Here is a 17,261-nt window from a genome sequence, read left to right on the forward strand (position 1 = left end):
AAATAAGTTACAAAACCAACCCAAGACCCGCACAAAATCAATATTAGTCCACTGAAGTCAATGGCTTAACTTCCTTTTCGGATTCCTTAGCCTACACTGCATCATAGATAGGAAACATTTTCCAACAGATGGAGGGCCACATTCCTTTCTAGACAATGTTCCGGGGGCCACATTCCAGTGGCGGGCGGGTCCAGAAGCAAATGTGGGCGGAGAAATGAATTTTGCCTTCCTAGACGGACTTCTTCCACCCACCTTTCTCGCATCCAAGCCAGCAAGAAGCCTTGCCAGAAGGCAAGAGCTTTCTCTGCATCTGGACTCAGGAACACCGATCGAAACCGCCCTCTCCCTTCCTATGCGCACGTTTAATACCGACCTCTTTCCATAGGAAAAGTAGCGCTTAAAAAGTACAAGATGCGAACTGGGGAAAGCATGTTGGCGCCTTGGCGATGAAGGCCTTCGAAAAGGCCCTTTCCTAGCCCACCTTGAGGCTCCCCCTCCCTCCGCCTGCCCTGCTGCACTTCTTAATTGCTGGGACCCCGGGGAGGCTGTTCCCACCGCCTCGTGTCCAGCTACTCAGGATCTGTGAGACTCGAAACTTTACCCTGAGAGGAGGGGCGGGGCGGGCGGTGGCAGCTGGAACGCATCTGTAACGGTGCAGAGACAGGATTGGAGCCGCCTCCCGCCGGCGCAGCCTCTGTCCAAATGAAAGGGGGGAAATAAGAGAGCGAGGAAGAAAGGCGGCAGGGCAAGAGTTGCTTGGGCTAAAGCAGCCTGTCTTTGGGCTGGGAAATCAGAAAGAGCAGTGGCTTCCGGTGACTCTGCAGAAGCAGGGGCTTTGGGTGTGTGTGTGGAAACCAAGTCAAGATTTTAACACCCCATTCGCCCCACTCCACAAATCATTATCTCTCCCTGCTGTAATAATACAGTAATAATAATAATAGGGATGATGATGATAATAAGTTTATACCCTGCCCACGGCGGCTCCCAATAGAATATTAAAAACACGATAAAAGATTCAAACTTTAAAAGCTTCCCTAAACAGGGCTGCTCTCAGACGTCTTCTAAAAGTCAAATAGTTGTTTATTTCCTTAACATCTGATGGGAGTGCGCTCCACAGGACTAACAGTCAACTGGGCTTTAAATGTTGACTCTTTGCTTGCCCAATGATCTTAACCATTCGGTTTAAGAAAGTGTCAGCCTTTGAGAGGGTGGGGTGGAAGGAGAATTATGTGAAATTTTTCCTCCTCCTGCCCATCAGAAAATTCCCAATTGCTGGTAGAACTTAGATATCATTCTCCCAGCCCGCCGCATTGGGAAGCCAGGAGTCCTGAAAGCTTTGATCAGTCATTAGAAAGGAGTGTGTGTGTGTTCTGGTATTATTACTATTACTGTCCATAGGTAGCTCATGAGACTCTTAATCTCAGGGTTGTGGGTTCGAGCCCTATTTTGGGTGAAAGATTCTTGCATTGCAGGGGGTTGGACTAGATGACCCTGGGATCCCTTCCAAATCTACAATTCGATGATTCTAGGATAGAGACTCTAGGGCTGCGATCGTCCTTCTGAAACGGGGCGGCGGGGGGCGGGGAGGACACAAAGTAATTTTTAACTCCTAGGAACAGCAGGAAGGTCGTTCCTGAATGTGCCTGACGCATTGCCTAATGGCTTTTGAGCAGGTTCCTTCAATTGTCCTTCGTGTTCCATTTGGCACCTCTGCTTTCACGGACAAGCGCGGCTACCTGAAATCTTCGACGACTGTCCAACTTTGCTCTCTTAAGAACAAAGGTCAGCCCATTCTAAAGCTGCATTCCCAGCCGCGTCAACTCAGAAGAAAGTCCTAAACTCCCAGGAAAGTGGAGTTGGGATGCACCCTTCCTTGGAGAGAGGGCTTGCCCTGTGGGATTTCCTTCTAAACAGACGGCTTAGGATGGAGCCTTCGGCTTCCTGAAGGCGGGAACTGACCTGACACTTAACTGAGCCGTCGCGTTTTTGAAAGGAGGCCTCTCTCCCCCCCCCCACCCGCTCCTGGTTGCTCCTGCTTGTCTCTCTTCCTTCTGCTCTGATCTCCAAAGTGTTACTAATTGAGCCTCCCGGATCCGCGCCTTTAAAAGGCAGCAGCCAAAAGGAGCTGGGAAAGAGACTGTTGTCCCCTTGGGAGAGAGGAGGGGGAAGCTCTACACAGACGTCCCCCCGTCCAATCCCATCCCCAAGTAGGGGTCCTGGCGATGATGCTCTGAGCAAGTAGACAGCCCCTGGGTGGGCAGCCTGGCCTGTCCTGCGGGTATAAAGAGCCCCGGCCTGGCCTGCCCGGCTCCCAGATCCCGGGCGCCTGGCGCGCCCTCAGCTCCAAGGATGGACGAGTTGATGGACGGCTGCCAGTTCTCTCCATCCTCAGCCGTCTTCTTCTACGACAGCTCTTCCTGCATCCCTTCCCCCGAGGAGGAACTGGTGGAAGAGGACTTCGCGCAGCGGATGGCAGCCTCCTCCTCGTCCTCCTCGTCGTCTTCTTCCTTCGGAGCGCACCCGGCAGATCTGCCCGGGGGATCCGACGGCGAGGAGCACGTCCGGGCGCCCACGGGCCACCACCAAGCCGGCCACTGCCTGCTGTGGGCTTGCAAAGCCTGCAAGAAGAAGTCGAGCACGGTGGACAGGAGGAAGGCGGCCACCCTGCGGGAGAGGCGGAGGCTGAAGAAAGTCAACCAAGCCTTCGAGGCTCTCAAGAGGTGCACCACGGCCAACCCCAGCCAGCGGCTGCCCAAGGTGGAGATCCTGAGGAACGCCATCCGTTACATCGAGAGCCTCCAGGAGCTGCTGAGGGAGCAAGTGCATCACTACTACCGCTTGCCCGGCGGACAAAGTTGCTCCGAGCCCAACAGCCCCACCTCCAGCTGCTCCGACGGCCTGGTAAGGACTTTGGAGGGATCCCGCCCGAGGCTGGGGGACCGGGTCAGGAGGGGAAAGGGGACCTCTTCGCGCTCTCCCAGAGGAAGCGGCTGCGCGGGGGCTACGTAGGGGGTCGTGGCGGGTGTGAAGCGCGCGGGGAGCTTAGGAGCGCCGCGAGGGGAAAGACAGGCGCTTCCTTAAGCCGCCTGGAAACAAAAGGCGCTTCAAGGTTACGCATTGCGCCTGGGCTTCCCGCAGAGCAGAAGGGCATAGCGATCTTGGAAGATATATATATATATATATATATATATATATATATATATATATATATGCAGGTTTTGGTGTCCTCGGGTGTCTTCCCGTGTAAAAGTTGGGGTGTCTATGCGACGTTTCGACGAGGTCTCACTCGTCATCTCGAAACGTCGCATAGACACCCCAACTTTTACACGGGAAGACACCCGAGGACACCAAAACCTGCATTCCTGTACCCGTGAAAATCTACGAAAGCATATATATATATATATATATATATATGCAGGTTTTGGTGTCCTCGGGTGTCTTCCCGTGTAAAAGTTGGGGTGTCTAGGCGACGTTTCGACGAGGTCTCACTCGTCATCTTCAGGCTGGTGCTTTCGGCTTCTTGTTACTGGAACAGAGCAGGATCTCAGTGTTTGAGTTCCTATAAATACTGTTGAGGGGGTGTGGTGTATAGCCTCCAATGTTCTGGGCAGAGAGGAAGTTCCCAGGCTAGTGTGCCTTTTCTTCTTTTGTTCCTTAATTACTTGAGGGATATCTTGAGTGATTTCTTGAGTGATATCCTGAGTACCACTTAGGTGGGTCATTAGGTGTGGATTAGTTGCTAAAGTCTTTGTGTCTTGACCTCTTGAACTTTGTGAAGAGTTTTTCTGAGAAGATGGCTGTACTGCACTTAGTTGTGCTCTGGCTTGGCTTCGTGTATAGGGGCGAGCTGTGGTTTTGTGGCCTGTGTCAGCCAGATCTGTGTAGGGATTGCAGGGGGGTGCAGCATCCGGAGGTGCCACCATGGTTTGGCTACTGGATGGTGTCTGTAATTTATCTGTGGAGAGGGTCTGGGTTTGGGTCTGGTGTGGTTGATTGGTGATGGCGTTCTGTGTGCCTCTGGATCTGGTGTCAGTTTTTGTGGGGAGGGCTAATTTCCAGATGTCTGGCAAGCGGGATGTGTCGTCACGCTTGTTCATGTTGTGAGGGTGTTTCTCTATCTCGATGGCTTCCATGATCCAGAGGCACACAGAACGCCATCACCAATCAACCACACCAGACCCAAACCCAGACCCTCTCCACAGATAAATTACAGACACCATCCAGTAGCCAAACCATGGTGGCACCTCCGGATGCTGCACCCCCCTGCAATCCCTACACAGATCTGGCTGACACAGGCCACAAAACCACAGCTCGCCCCTATACACGAAGCCAAGCCAGAGCACAACTAAGTGCAGTACAGCCATCTTCTCAGAAAAACTCTTCACAAAGTTCAAGAGGTCAAGACACAAAGACTTTAGCAACTAATCCACACCTAATGACCCACCTAAGTGGTACTCAGGATATCACTCAAGAAATCACTCAAGATATCCCTCAAGTAATTAAGGAACAAAAGAAGAAAAGGCACACTAGCCTGGGAACTTCCTCTCTGCCCAGAACATTGGAGGCTATACACCACACCCCCTCAACAGTATTTATAGGAACTCAAACACTGAGATCCTGCTCTGTTCCAGTAACAAGAAGCCGAAAGCACCAGCCTGAAGATGACGAGTGAGACCTCGTCGAAACGTCGCCTAGACACCCCAACTTTTACACGGGAAGACACCCGAGGACACCAAAACCTGCATTCCTGTACCCGTGAAAATCTACGAAAGCATATATATATATATATATATATATATATATATATATATATATATATGCTTTCGTAGATTTTCACGGGTACAGGAATGCAGGTTTTGGTGTCCTTGGGTGTCTTCCCGTGTAAAAGTTGGACTTTTACACGGGAAGACACCCGAGGACACCAAAACCTGCATATATATATATATATATATATATATATGACAGATTAGAAAAACAAACACAAACCAGCCTATGGGAAGGTAAAGGCTAACAGAGGGGAAACAGCAAGAGTGGAGAATCTGTTGAACCTCCGTGAGCTTGCGCGTGCGCGCACCCCCAGAGCAAGGCATTGTGATAGACTGCTAGTCGCGTTTAGAGAATTTGCTATGTGCTTTGGAAATGCTTTCCTCATCCACAACAGTCCTGCGAGGTAGGTCCTTATCATTCTCATCTGACAGATGGAAAGCAAAGTATTGAGTTCAATACTCCCAAGTAAGTTGGTGAGGTATTGCGGTGTAAGTTCTCCTTGCTGAGCAGGCGCTTGAACCCAGTCCTCCCATTTCGATAGATCTCTTTGCTGGTGGAGATGGTCAATACGGGAGCCGTTCGCGTGTCTGCAGATGGTGAGAAATGTGAGCGTAAGATATATTTTAATGCTGAACACTGAAACGAATTGACTTACGTCAGAACAAAATGGATTTTGGGTGATTTCATAAACTGTTGCGTCATTGGCCAAATTGTTTGCTTCTGAGGAAGAGCCTTGCGTTGTTCAGAAGCTAGCAACTTTTATCAAGTCGATCTAAGGTAGGAGCATATCCTTCAAAGCAATGTGACATAATGCAAAAGACTTAAATAACTGGAATGCTGCAGTTTTCGGCCAAATAATTTGGGAATACAGTATAAGCCTAATTTTTGCTAGGAGGCACGTCGGTTTTATTAACTATGCATCGCATGGGACCACACGGTTGCGTGAGAAAGTCGCGCGTTTTGCCGCCGCGGCAGGGTCAGCAAAGGAGTAAAGGCAAAACTTGCGCTCACTTTGCGCTGCGATCTTGCGCACGATTCTTTGTAACGCGCGTGGCCAGGAAATTGCAAGCGAGGCAATGAGCTTCTGTCTGTGAGCCGGTGCGTGTTTTCTTGGAAGCAAGCGAACGTTGAACTCAGCGTGTTCCCTATTACGGAAGTACTGTAAACATGTTTGTGGTTTGTGGAGTTAGTCCTAGATCACTCTTAATGAAAGCAATTAGCCAGACGCCCAGATCTTGAAAAGTCGTTTGAAATCGACAGGCAAGTGAAAAGTCCTTCAATTCTAACTAACCCAGTTTTCTGGGCGTGCTGAAGGAGCCGTCGCCTGAGGTCCTATTAAGCAGCAAGGAGGAAGATCCTGGGAATTCGGTGTGTAAATTTCCTTGGATTTAGCCCTATTGAACTAACTTACTTCTGATCAAGTATTGCACCGTCAGAGTTTTCCACTGTAAGTTTATTTGATCAAAAGATTTAACGATGGACAAGATAATGGTGGAAACAACAGCTCCCTCTGAGATGACGCTTGTTTTCTCCCAGTTTTTCTTCCCTGCTGATGGAGAGAACGGCCTCCCTCCCACATTGTGTTATGGGACTGTTGTTGTTGTTGAAACCACATTCTTTTCACCAGGCATTTGGCTCCGGATGTGCCAAGCTTTGATGCGCTTGGGAAAAGGTCCTGTCCTGGCTGGCCGCGGCTTTCCCTTGCTCCAATCCATTCTCCATGGTTAGTGCAGCTCACACAGATTGGAGATGCCCCGGGTTGCTTGGCCTTCGTTCCCCTTCTTCCTCGGAGCACAGCGTTGAGGAAATATTGGAAGTCAAAGGGAACTCCTAAAACTGCGCCTGGGCTGGCTGGCTGCCTTCTCAATGGTTTCCTCCCTCCTCCAGAAAGCAGAAAATACACTCTGTTCAGGCAAGAGCCAGGCTCCCATCCGATTTAACCAAATTCATAAGAAACGCTACCGTTACTACTACCAGCTGTGGCAATTCAGGGTGCTCCTGCCAGATTGTGGGGAAGTGCTTAAATCGCAAAAAGGGACACTCAGATCCTATTTTTCTGTGTACATTATTTGTCTGGCACCATCTGTCTGGAACATCAGCTTACACACATTCCTGTCCTCTCCCCCTCTCCCAGTCATGGATTTTCGTTGCTATTCCATTGCTTCCCATCCACACCAGAGGGTGGAAGTTGATGGAGTGTATTGAGAGATAGTATATTCCCTCCTCTCAACCATCCCTCCTCTCCAGTGCCATTTTCTCTTCTGGCCATGTGCACAGGTATTTCTGTACCTCTGTGTATGTGTGTGCCAATGGCGTAGCGTGGGTTGTCAGCACCCGGGGCAAGGCAAGTAATTTGCACCCCCTAACCCGTGGATTTGTGCCCCCTAACCCTAACCCCCAGATGTTGTGCCTGGTGCGGCCGGCCCCCCCTGCACCCCCATGCTACGCCACTGGTGTGTGCACATCTTCTTGAAAAATAAACAAACCAGGGAATGTGCAAAAGCATCAATTATTTTGTTTCACAATCAGAAAATGGAACCTTGCACTAAACAAAATATATTTTTTAAATTTTTAAATCCAGGTCTTGTGCAAGAGCTGATATTTACTGGATTAAGGCTTGCACAGGAGATATAGAGGTGTTGCACAAAACCTCTGCAATGATGTGTTTTTAAAAGTGCACAAGGCATTATCATAGAATAGAATCATAGGATTATAAAGTTGGTAGGGACCCCAAGGGTCATGTAGTCCAACCCCCTGCAATGCACATATTAGTCTGCAAGGTGTTCCCACCCAGCAGAGTCCCTGAGAAACCAGCTCCTTCTAACTGGGCTGTTGAAATCTGGCCACGTCTTCAGTAGGCTACAATTGGTGGGAATATGTATGCTTGCATTGTTTGGGCACCCAGAACAAAATGGCCACTTGTGTTTGGGTAAGCAGCAAACAGAAGTAGCAGAGGGAGTGATAGAGGCCACCCACAAAAAGGTCACCATCACACATGTGACAATCCCCCCCCCCCGCAAATGACGCTAATTAGCTTGCACTCTAGCAGCAAGTGTAGATGTCTAACAGTTTTTTTCCCAAAAAATCTTTTTGGATGTTCAGCTGTCAGATTAAATCTGGATTAAATATAAAACAATGCCCCCCCAAAAATATGGGCTTGCAGCCCGATGATGTTATGGGGGTGTGGACGCTGCAAAAAACAAAACTTGTGTGTGGACGCACAGCAAAAAACTCCTGTCTGGAAGCAATCTCAGTAGCTGATCTGCCCATGCAATTGCAGTGGTACCTCAGGTTACATACGCTTCAGGTTACATAAGCTTCAGGTTACAGACTCCGCTAACCCAGAAATAGTACCTCGGGTTAAGAACTTTGCTTCAGGACAAGAACAGAAATTGTGCTCCGGCGGCCCGGCAGCAGCAGGAGGCCCCATAGGCTAAAGTGGTACTTCAGGTTAAGAACAGTTTCAGATTAAGAACAGACCTCTGGAACGAATTAAGTACTTAACCCGAGATACCACTGTACTACTATTTGTAGTAATATTGTAACAAAGAGTCTTATCACACATTTGTTTGTGGTTTTGCTATTCTGCATGTTTTATTGAGAGGCCTCCTCCTTCGGTTCATTAGTAAATTTTTGTAGGCTGGAGTCCGTCAGATCCATGAAGTGTAATCGGAATAGGCAAGGATATATATATTTGCATATGTAATTCTCTGGGAGGTGGGGGAGCAGGGATGGAGAGAAGTGGGGTTGGATAGAAATGAAGTGCATTTCAGAAATGAAATTTTGATTACAGAGTAGTTGTGGAGAACAAAAACTCATGCAGCCAATTCTTTGTTGCACCGCATAGATTTTAAGCTGCTACTCCGTCACTTTTCTGCAGCAGCAGCAATACTATATAATTCTATAATAACACTATAGTATCACATACAGTACCTGTAGTTGGGAAGGTCTTCCAACCAACTTCCTCTTGAAAGGTAGGCAAGATCAAGGCTTCAAAGTGATGCACAGCTCACCAGGGCTCCTTCTTTTAATGCCAGGTCTCAACCTTGAACATGTGGCGTGGTATAGAGAGTCTCTGAGTACATAAACATTCCACTGAGTAACCACACACCAGGGGTTGTTGGGAGCAGGGCTTTCAAGGCAGGTGGCTCCATAAACCGCACAGGCCCAAATCTCTTGTTTTGGAAGCTAAGCATGAGGAGCTTCCATGGGCAGCTTCTTACAAACACTACTGTCCAGGACCCAGAATCTTTTGGACTACGGAAGAAGGAAGCTGCTTCGGCGAAAAAGGACAGCAGCAAAACAAATAGGCAGAACCAATTTCAAACAAGGCACCTGGTTTGAGATAACACAAAACCAAGCACCCACACATCCGCGGTCACAGGGTCATTGCTAGTCACCCTAACCTGGGAGAAAATCTGTCCGTCAGACTATGAGTAAAGTCCATCCATAAAGTTTCTTTACGAAAGAAAACCTTTACTGAGAAGGTTCACTTATGGGAATGGTTGTAGCTTAGCAGGAGAGAAGAAGAAGAGTTTGGATTTGATATCCCGCTTTATCACTACCCAAAGGAGTCTCAAAGCGGCTAACATTCTCCTTTCCCTTCCTCCCCCATAACAAACACTCTGTGAGGTGAGTAGGGCTGAGAGACTTCAAAGAAGTATGACTAGCCCAAGGTCACCCAGCAACTGAATGTGGAGGAGTGGAGACGCGAACCCGGTTCCCCAGATTACAAGACTACCGCTCTTAACCACTACACCACACTGGCTCTCATGCTTTTTGCATGCTTTTGCATGAAAACGGCCTCAGGTTCAGTCCCTGGCAACTCACAATGCTGAGCTAGGTAGACCAAAGCAGCTTCCCCTGTTGAACATAAGAAGAGCCTGCTAGATCAGGCCAGTGACCCATCTAGTCCAACATCCTATTCTCACAGTGGCCAACCAGATACCCTTGGGAAGCCCCCAGGCATATCCTGAGCACAACAGCATTCTACCGACCTGCCGTTTCCAGCAACTGGTATTGAAAGGCCTCCTGCCTGTCAGTGGAGGTGGAACGTAGCCTCCATATTGCCATAGCTTCCTGTCTTATTCTGGAGTGCTCCTTCTTGGATGCCCAACGCCAATGCAGCAGAAGTAGTAGCCATTGCAGGAACTGCTATGAAACTCATTTCTTCTCTCATCTTTCAGGCTGAATGCAACATCCCGATGTGGTCCAGAAGAAACGTTGCTCATGAAAACGTCTATTGCTCTGATCTCCAAAATGGTAAGGCTCAGCATCCTTTTCCCACTCCAAGGAAGTGCTGATAAAATCAAGACCAGAGAGGTGCTCTCTCTGATGGAAGATCAGCAAAAGGCTTTGGAGAGGGCAGCTTTAGTTGCATTTCAATTAAATAATAATAATAATAATAATAATAATAATAATAATAATAATAATAATTTATTTATACCCCACCCATCTGGCTGGGCTTCCCCAGCCACTCTGGGCGGCTTCCAAAAAAATATTAAAATATTAATAATAATATTCTCTGCCAACTGCCTATTCATTAAAAATGCTCAAGCTGGGATAAAAAAAAATTAATATAATATACAAAGCAATAAAGCATAGTGATCAGGTAGGAGGTAGATTGAGATCTGCTGGTAGATTTTTGGGTGCTTTTCAGGAGATCAGCAGGGGTTTTGGTTCTCAGTTGTTTAATGATAGCAACAGCAAAGGAGGCTTTGCCCCATGTGAAGATTATGCTGAGCAAAGGAACTCAAGCTTCCTTTAGACTATACTTTTAAAGCCCATCTAAAACACATTTCCCCCCTCAAATAATTTTGACCAAAGCAGTTTACACCTCACAGAATTACAGTCCCCAGCATCCCTTAATAAACTACAGTGCCCAGAATTATTTGAGGGGGGAACTCCAGTGTGACTGTGTGTCATGTTTGCAGCCTCAGATGTAGATTTGTAGAGGCAAATCATCTCAAAGCAGGAGGCAATTGGTTCTGTCACTGAACCACCATTTTGCCTCTGACTCCACCTCAACACCAATCTCTATGTTGGATCTAGCTCTGATTAGTGGATCTCAGTGTTTTCTTTACCCAGTGCTTTTTTTCTAGAAAAAGAGATGTCGGTACTCACCGTGAAGTTGTTACAGTAAGTGCCACACTCTTAAACAACAACAAAAAGAGGTGCCAGTACTGCGTACCATTGAGTGCCCTGGGGGGGGGGGGAAGCACTGGTTTTACCTAAAGAGAGAGGGAGATCCCACAGGCCTTAAGTCTGCCCATCTAACACAAAGTCTAATGTCTTACTTTCCATTGAATGTCCTTTGTTTCTTCCCCCGCCCCAGTCTATCCGTCTGAAGTGAGCACAGCCCTCTCCAGTCTGGATTGTTTATCCAGCATAGTGGATAGAATCTCTTCCTCGGACCAGGCGGGCCTCTCTCTGCAGGACTCCACTTTGCTGCAGGATTCTTCTGGTGCCAGCCCTGAGTCACAGCCAGGCACTCCCGAGACCCCTCATCCCAAGCTCATCTATCATGTACTATGAGCTGGCTGAGATTTGAGACCAGCTCCGGTCACGTTCGGACATTGCTGAGAACTCCCAACAGCAACGAGAAGGAGGCTCTCCATTGAAATCCGAGGCCCTTGGAATTCCACTGGACCAAAAATATGTATATAGAGGAGACGTCACTTTAAAATGTGTACATTTGTGAATATATTTGCCCCGTCTTCCTTTCTACAAGGGGAATGACATTATATTTAACCAAGACATCTATATTTTAATATTATATAATTCCATGTTGGGTTTTTAAACTGTGCTATGTTAAAACCCTAGTTATTGTCAAGAATGGACATGCAGGCAGAGCTGGCTCACACATAAAAAAGCTTCATGTTTTGAGATGCCGAAAATGACAGATAGAATTTAAGTTATATTTTCATATGTGTATTTTTCCCAACTGAGGAGAAAAACAACACCGACATGCTGTTTTTATGAGATGAGCTGAAAATTCTTAGAATACAATTTTCTGAGACAGGTTCTGAGGTTATCTTTTTCTTGTGGGATGAGAGAAAGATGGCCACTTTGTAGAATTTTATTTGAATATGTTCTACCATTTTTGTGTGTGGCAAACATCATTTCCCCCTCTTCCGTGACCTGGAACAACTTCAGGTCTGTGTGGAGGATGCAGAATGGCGGCCAGGCTTTCAACGAAGTTGCTTTCATTTGCAGCAGGGGGAGAGGGTGGAGAGAAACTTTAGAGAAAAGGAATGAAGATATTTCCATGGCTAATGGTCAGCTCCATTCCTAAGAAAATTTTGGATAATTTCTCCTCCCTCGTAGAAATTTTGCTGAAATAGCACTCCTGTTTTTCTGCCCACAAATAAAGTGGAGAATTTTGAGAGGCAATTTTCACACACCTCTGCTTTTTATAACAAGTAAACAGCCTTAACCAGGTAGGGTGAGGCAGTTTGCTTCTGAAAGGAGCAAATTGTCATTACCGTATATTTTGGCCACTAGGGGAGCCATTGGACGCTGATGTTCCTGCCTCTAGGGTTTTGCACTGCCTCTGTTTTTACTGCCATGGCGGTATCATTTTACACAGAAGCCTTTAGAAATCAAATAGCACCCCCAAAACAGTTTTTGATGCTCTATTTTACTATTTCCAGTCAAGAGGCCCCCTCCAACGGAGAGGAGCACTTAAATGTTTTGGTGGGCTTTTTTCAAACTAAATCGGTGCTTGAAAAACTGGAATGCAAATCCAATTCTGGTTTTTTTTTTATAGCCATGCTTTCAATGGTAATAAAAAAGCCTTGTGGATTTTTTTGGGGGGGGGTTAGGGAAGAAATCTCTGTTTCAGTTCATTGTATGTAAAAGAGAGTCTTGCTACAGTATTATGGAGCAGCTCTTCAATATGCTGTACTTAAAGAAAAAAATAGCAGGAAGGCTCAAGCGTAACATTTAAAAGCACTTTTGATCTCCATGGAACTCAATCATGCAGTTTTATGAAAGGAAAGAGTTCTGCAAAGGGCAAAGCACATTAAGGTTTATAGTGATTAGCAATTCTTCAGAGACCAGCTGAGCTAGACAGTACTAAAAGCTAGATAGTTTGTAGTGTGCAAAATATCACAATGGAAAACTTCTCAATTTATATGTAATGTAACCCTGTTATTTCCTCCCTGCCTTGGACATTGGGGTGGGCAGGGGAGAATGTGGTGATGCCAGCATAGAAGTTCCAATCTGATCCTTTTCAATGCTTCTACTGCCTCTATAAACTGTAAATTTTGTAAACCGGCTGTGACAGTAAGTACTCACCTTTACAACCCAACCCAACACAGGTCTAGCCAGTAGTCAGTACAATTGAACTCAATGGGATTTGCTTCTTTAGGGTTATGCTGCTGGTGTTTTCCATAGCATTCAGCATAGACTACAGTACAACTGTTGTGTATATGCATGTGCTGTTCTTTTGGTGAGTTCCATGTAGGGTATTTTATACCATCAGCTCCATAAGCAAAGTGCAAAAATCCACTGTAATAAAACATAGCAACTATGGAAAGTATCATCAGCTCCAATGAATGGTGGCCCACTACACACTAGAGAAGCTGTATGGAATCCTCCGTTTCAGTTTGTGCCACAATGACCTTGCAAATGACCTTCTGCAAGGCATGCAGTGTAACACTGACAAATCACATGCCCGTAATATAATATACGCCTCTTTCTGGCTAGCTGGCATTTTCAAGAGTCGCAAGCAAGGTCAATGGCTCTCTTTTTGGCTGGCAAATGTTTTCAAACAGAGAGTCCTGCCGTTCATGACTTACTATCCCGAAACAGCTGTATATCAAGCTGAAGAGCGTTTCCTACAGCAGAAGGAATCAGGATGTTGGATTTTTGCAAATGTTGTAAAACTGTCCATGACTCCAAAAGCCTTTATTGTGGGAACTTTTCTATCTGGGGGAGTGTACTCAGGAGGACACATCTGAGCTGTATCTACAGGGCTTTAAGTGCCAAATCAAAGCACAATGAGAGAAGCGAGTTTTGTAACTTTCCTTGAGCACACCTTATGTGGACACCCAGAACCCAATAATGTAAATTGTGCTGTAATATGCATTGCAGTGGTCCATAAGGGAAGGTCCATCGTAGCTCAGTGGTACAGTGTTTGCTCCAGGCAGGGTTGGGCGAGATCCTTGCCTGAAACTCTAGAGCGCCAGTCAGTGGGCCAATCAGTGTCAGCAATACTGCACTAAAGAAGAAGATGGTGATGAAGGGTTTGGATTTGATATCCCGCTTTATCACTACCCGAAGGAGTCTCAAAGTGGCTAACATTCTCCTTTCCCTTCCTTCCCCACAACAAACACTCTGTGAGGTGAGTGAGGCTGAGAGACTTCAAAGAAGTGTGACTGGCCCAAGGTCACCCAGCAGCTGCATGTGGAGGAGCGGAGATGCGAACCCAGTTCCCCAGATTACGAGCCTATCGCTCTAAACCACTACACCACACTGGCTAAATAGACCAATGGACCTCTGCTCCCATCAGCTACACAGCTGACAGGGACTACCCAAGGCTCTGGCCTCCAACATGTCTGTAAGGACTCTGGGGAATTGTTGCACTGCTTTGGCATCTATCCATTTGCTGAAAATAAATTGCTGTGCAGATGGGCTCTTAGATTCACCTGTCTGCTTTTTAAGCTGATTTTAAGGTTCATAGGAGAAAGAATTCCATTAGCCTTCTTTAGGACTTGCACAGAAGGCAGAATTTCATCAGCTGTGTCTTGACCCATGAAATGCCTACAGTTCTTACAACCTAACCTTATGCCCATCTGCATAAGAAGAAAGTCCCACTGAGTTAAATGGCTCTTGCTCCCAAGGAGGGGTGGTCCATCCCATTTTGCCACCTGAGGCGCAACAGGAATGTGTAGTTCCCTGCCCTGCTGCACCCTATCCATTCCATTTCAGCCACCAGCAGGATGCCCCCACCTCTCACCAAACTTGCAGAGAGTCAAGGCATTGCTTCGCATCTTCTCCACCCCAGAAGATGAGCTGCAGCGCTGTGTGCTGGAATGCCTGCTTCTCACGGGCGAGAGGGAAGTGTTCTGGCGGTGGTGCCGGTGGTGAATGAGGTGTCGTCTTTTCTGCTTCTGCTGCCTGAGCTGGGTGCATTGACCCACTTCACTGGTGAGTTGGCTCTGCTCCCAAGTATAAGTGTGCAGGATTGCAGCCTTAAAAATCAAGGAGCTCATCTCAAGGTCTGAACCTGGCAAGCAACGTTCTGTAGAAATTCTAAACATAAAACTGGCGATACAGCCTCCTTTTAAAAACCTGAGTAGTGGTTCTACCTGGGGAAATAATTTTATTTGTTTATTTTGCGAGGTTATATACTGTTGCATTGTAATAAAACCTTACTTAAAACCAGTATGCATGGGCTAAAACTCCTTTGTTGACTAGCAAGGCCGTTCCTACACCTCAATAACTGTTGATATATATATATCATTGCTATACTGTGTATTTTGGGTCTATGGACTGCAATAAATCTCTCTCTCTGTGTGTGTACATAAAAGGATAAAACAGTAAAACTATAAGAAAAAAGAGTTAAAAACAGTATTTAAAATATTCAGAAAATAATTAAAATCAACAATAAGTTAAAAACTATATTAAAACACATGTCAGCATTCTACATGTCCAGACAGGCTTGCCTAAACAAAACTGTTTTTAGCAGGTGCCAAAAAATAGGTACTTTTAATGCCATTGTGAAATGGCAATCAAGTCTATAGAAGGGACTCTTCAATGAAAAATGAATACAACATGATTAAACATTGCAAGCGAGTGGAAAAAGAATGCCGAACCTATGGAGTCATTTACACTAACCATGGAGAACAAGAAAATCTGTGAGTAAATCTCCAGCTGGGTTTTCTCAGTGCCTGATACGTGCCCATTCCACAGTGTAGGAATTTCTCACACAGTAAAAGAAAAAAGTCTGGAGTTCGAAATCTGAAACTACCATGTCGGTGGTTTTTAATAAGTAGTATTAACTTTACAGCGTGACATATTATTTAGCTGCCAAGAGCACGCTTGCAAATTCTAAAACAAAGAAAAGCACTGCAAATGTGTGTGGGGGAAAATACCGGGCAACTCATATTGGTTTAGAACTTAGAAATAACCATTACATTACAGAACGTGTTTTTATCAAAATGAATATGAAATTAAATTTCATGTTTGTGCTTTTCTTACCCTTTTTCTCTATAAAAGTAGCTTAGAAAACAGACAAGCAACAGATTTTCCCTAGACTGAAAGAGATTTTGTGCAGCCTTTTATCGGAGTTAATGCTTGTTGCTGTCACAATTATGTTTGTAGCTCTCGCAAAGTACACATAATCTTGAAAACGTCGTGGCAATAGATGCTAACATTTCAAAATAACATGGCCAGTGTAAAAGAACACAGGAAAATATATTTTTTAAAAAATCATGGTTTTAAAACTTTTCTAGCATTAACACAAGACTGTTCATATGTCAGGTTATCTACTCTGGAATAAGAACATCACTCATGTTTGTGCAAATATAAGGGAGCTGGAGAATATCCTTGGGTACCACCTCCCCCTCAGAGTACTATTCAAAATCAATAGTTTGGTATGTACTTCCGTTCTTATCTATTCCTATGTGGTAGCATTTGTACCTATTTCAAGTATTGGGAACCACCATTCACATTTCTCCTTGACATATCACTCAACAAGCTTAGCAATCTTAGTGGTATTTGGGGGGGGGGGGTTAGTTCGAATGATGCCCCGAGTCCCTTCCAATTCTTGGGATCCTATATCCAGTGGGGGGTTAGAATCTAGTAGAATAGGTTGTTGAACTGGTCAGACAAGTTTCTTTGTAAAACAAATAGCTGGCCACTTCAGTGACCTCATGAGCTAGGTTGCCACAGCTACAGTGAAGCGATGGAGAACAATAGGCCAAAGGACAGAGAGTGAGGGGAGGGCTGGACTAAACAGTTGTTGTGCCTGTGAGCTGAAAAGCTGAACATGAGAAGCTGCGGGTGGAGAGATATGTCTTATGATTCTACGCTTCTGTGCTCTGTGCTGAACCTAAAACTGCGACTAATGGAGGAATGAGTTCTTTGGGGCTGTTCATGCTGTGAGCCTCACCATCCTAGGCTCAAGTTGTACATATGAGTAAATAAAACCATATATCTTAAAGACACTGCAATCTCAGCTGACCTTCATTCCAAGAAAATTGAACCTTGGGTAAGTGCTCGAACCCAACCTTTTGGAGGGGTGGAGAGTAATGGTATTTTAACTTATAGCACTCCCTTGCTTAACTCTGGGGTATGCACACATTAGCTACATAAAACACAGCAAGGTCATTTCACCCCACTGACTTCCAAGTCTCATTTGCACTTGCTGCACATACCACAGAGGAAGTGGAGAGTGCACCTGTATCTCTCCAAACACCAATTCAAGGAAGCTGTCTTCTGCACTGATGCAACAGCTGTCTGAACTGTACACAAATCAGCTTAAGTGC

The 17,261-nt window shown here is 46.0% G+C and overlaps 1 protein-coding gene across 1 annotated transcript; it reads left to right on the forward strand.

Annotated features, from left to right (window-relative positions):
• Window positions 1–2,194: 2,194 nt before the first annotated feature.
• Window positions 2,195–14,030, forward strand: MYF5 (myogenic factor 5). Its single transcript, XM_081928750.1, has 3 exons — window positions 2,195–2,901; window positions 9,954–10,029; window positions 11,102–14,030. Exons 1-3 carry the CDS (start codon window positions 2,350–2,352, stop codon window positions 11,299–11,301), a joined length of 828 nt encoding a protein of 275 aa, XP_081784876.1. The 5' UTR covers window positions 2,195–2,349; the 3' UTR covers window positions 11,302–14,030.
• Window positions 14,031–17,261: the final 3,231 nt, after the last annotated feature.

This window comes from Podarcis melisellensis (assembly GCF_964234715.1).
Source record: "Podarcis melisellensis genome assembly, chromosome: 10".
Lineage (NCBI taxonomy): Eukaryota > Metazoa > Chordata > Lepidosauria > Squamata > Lacertidae > Podarcis > Podarcis melisellensis.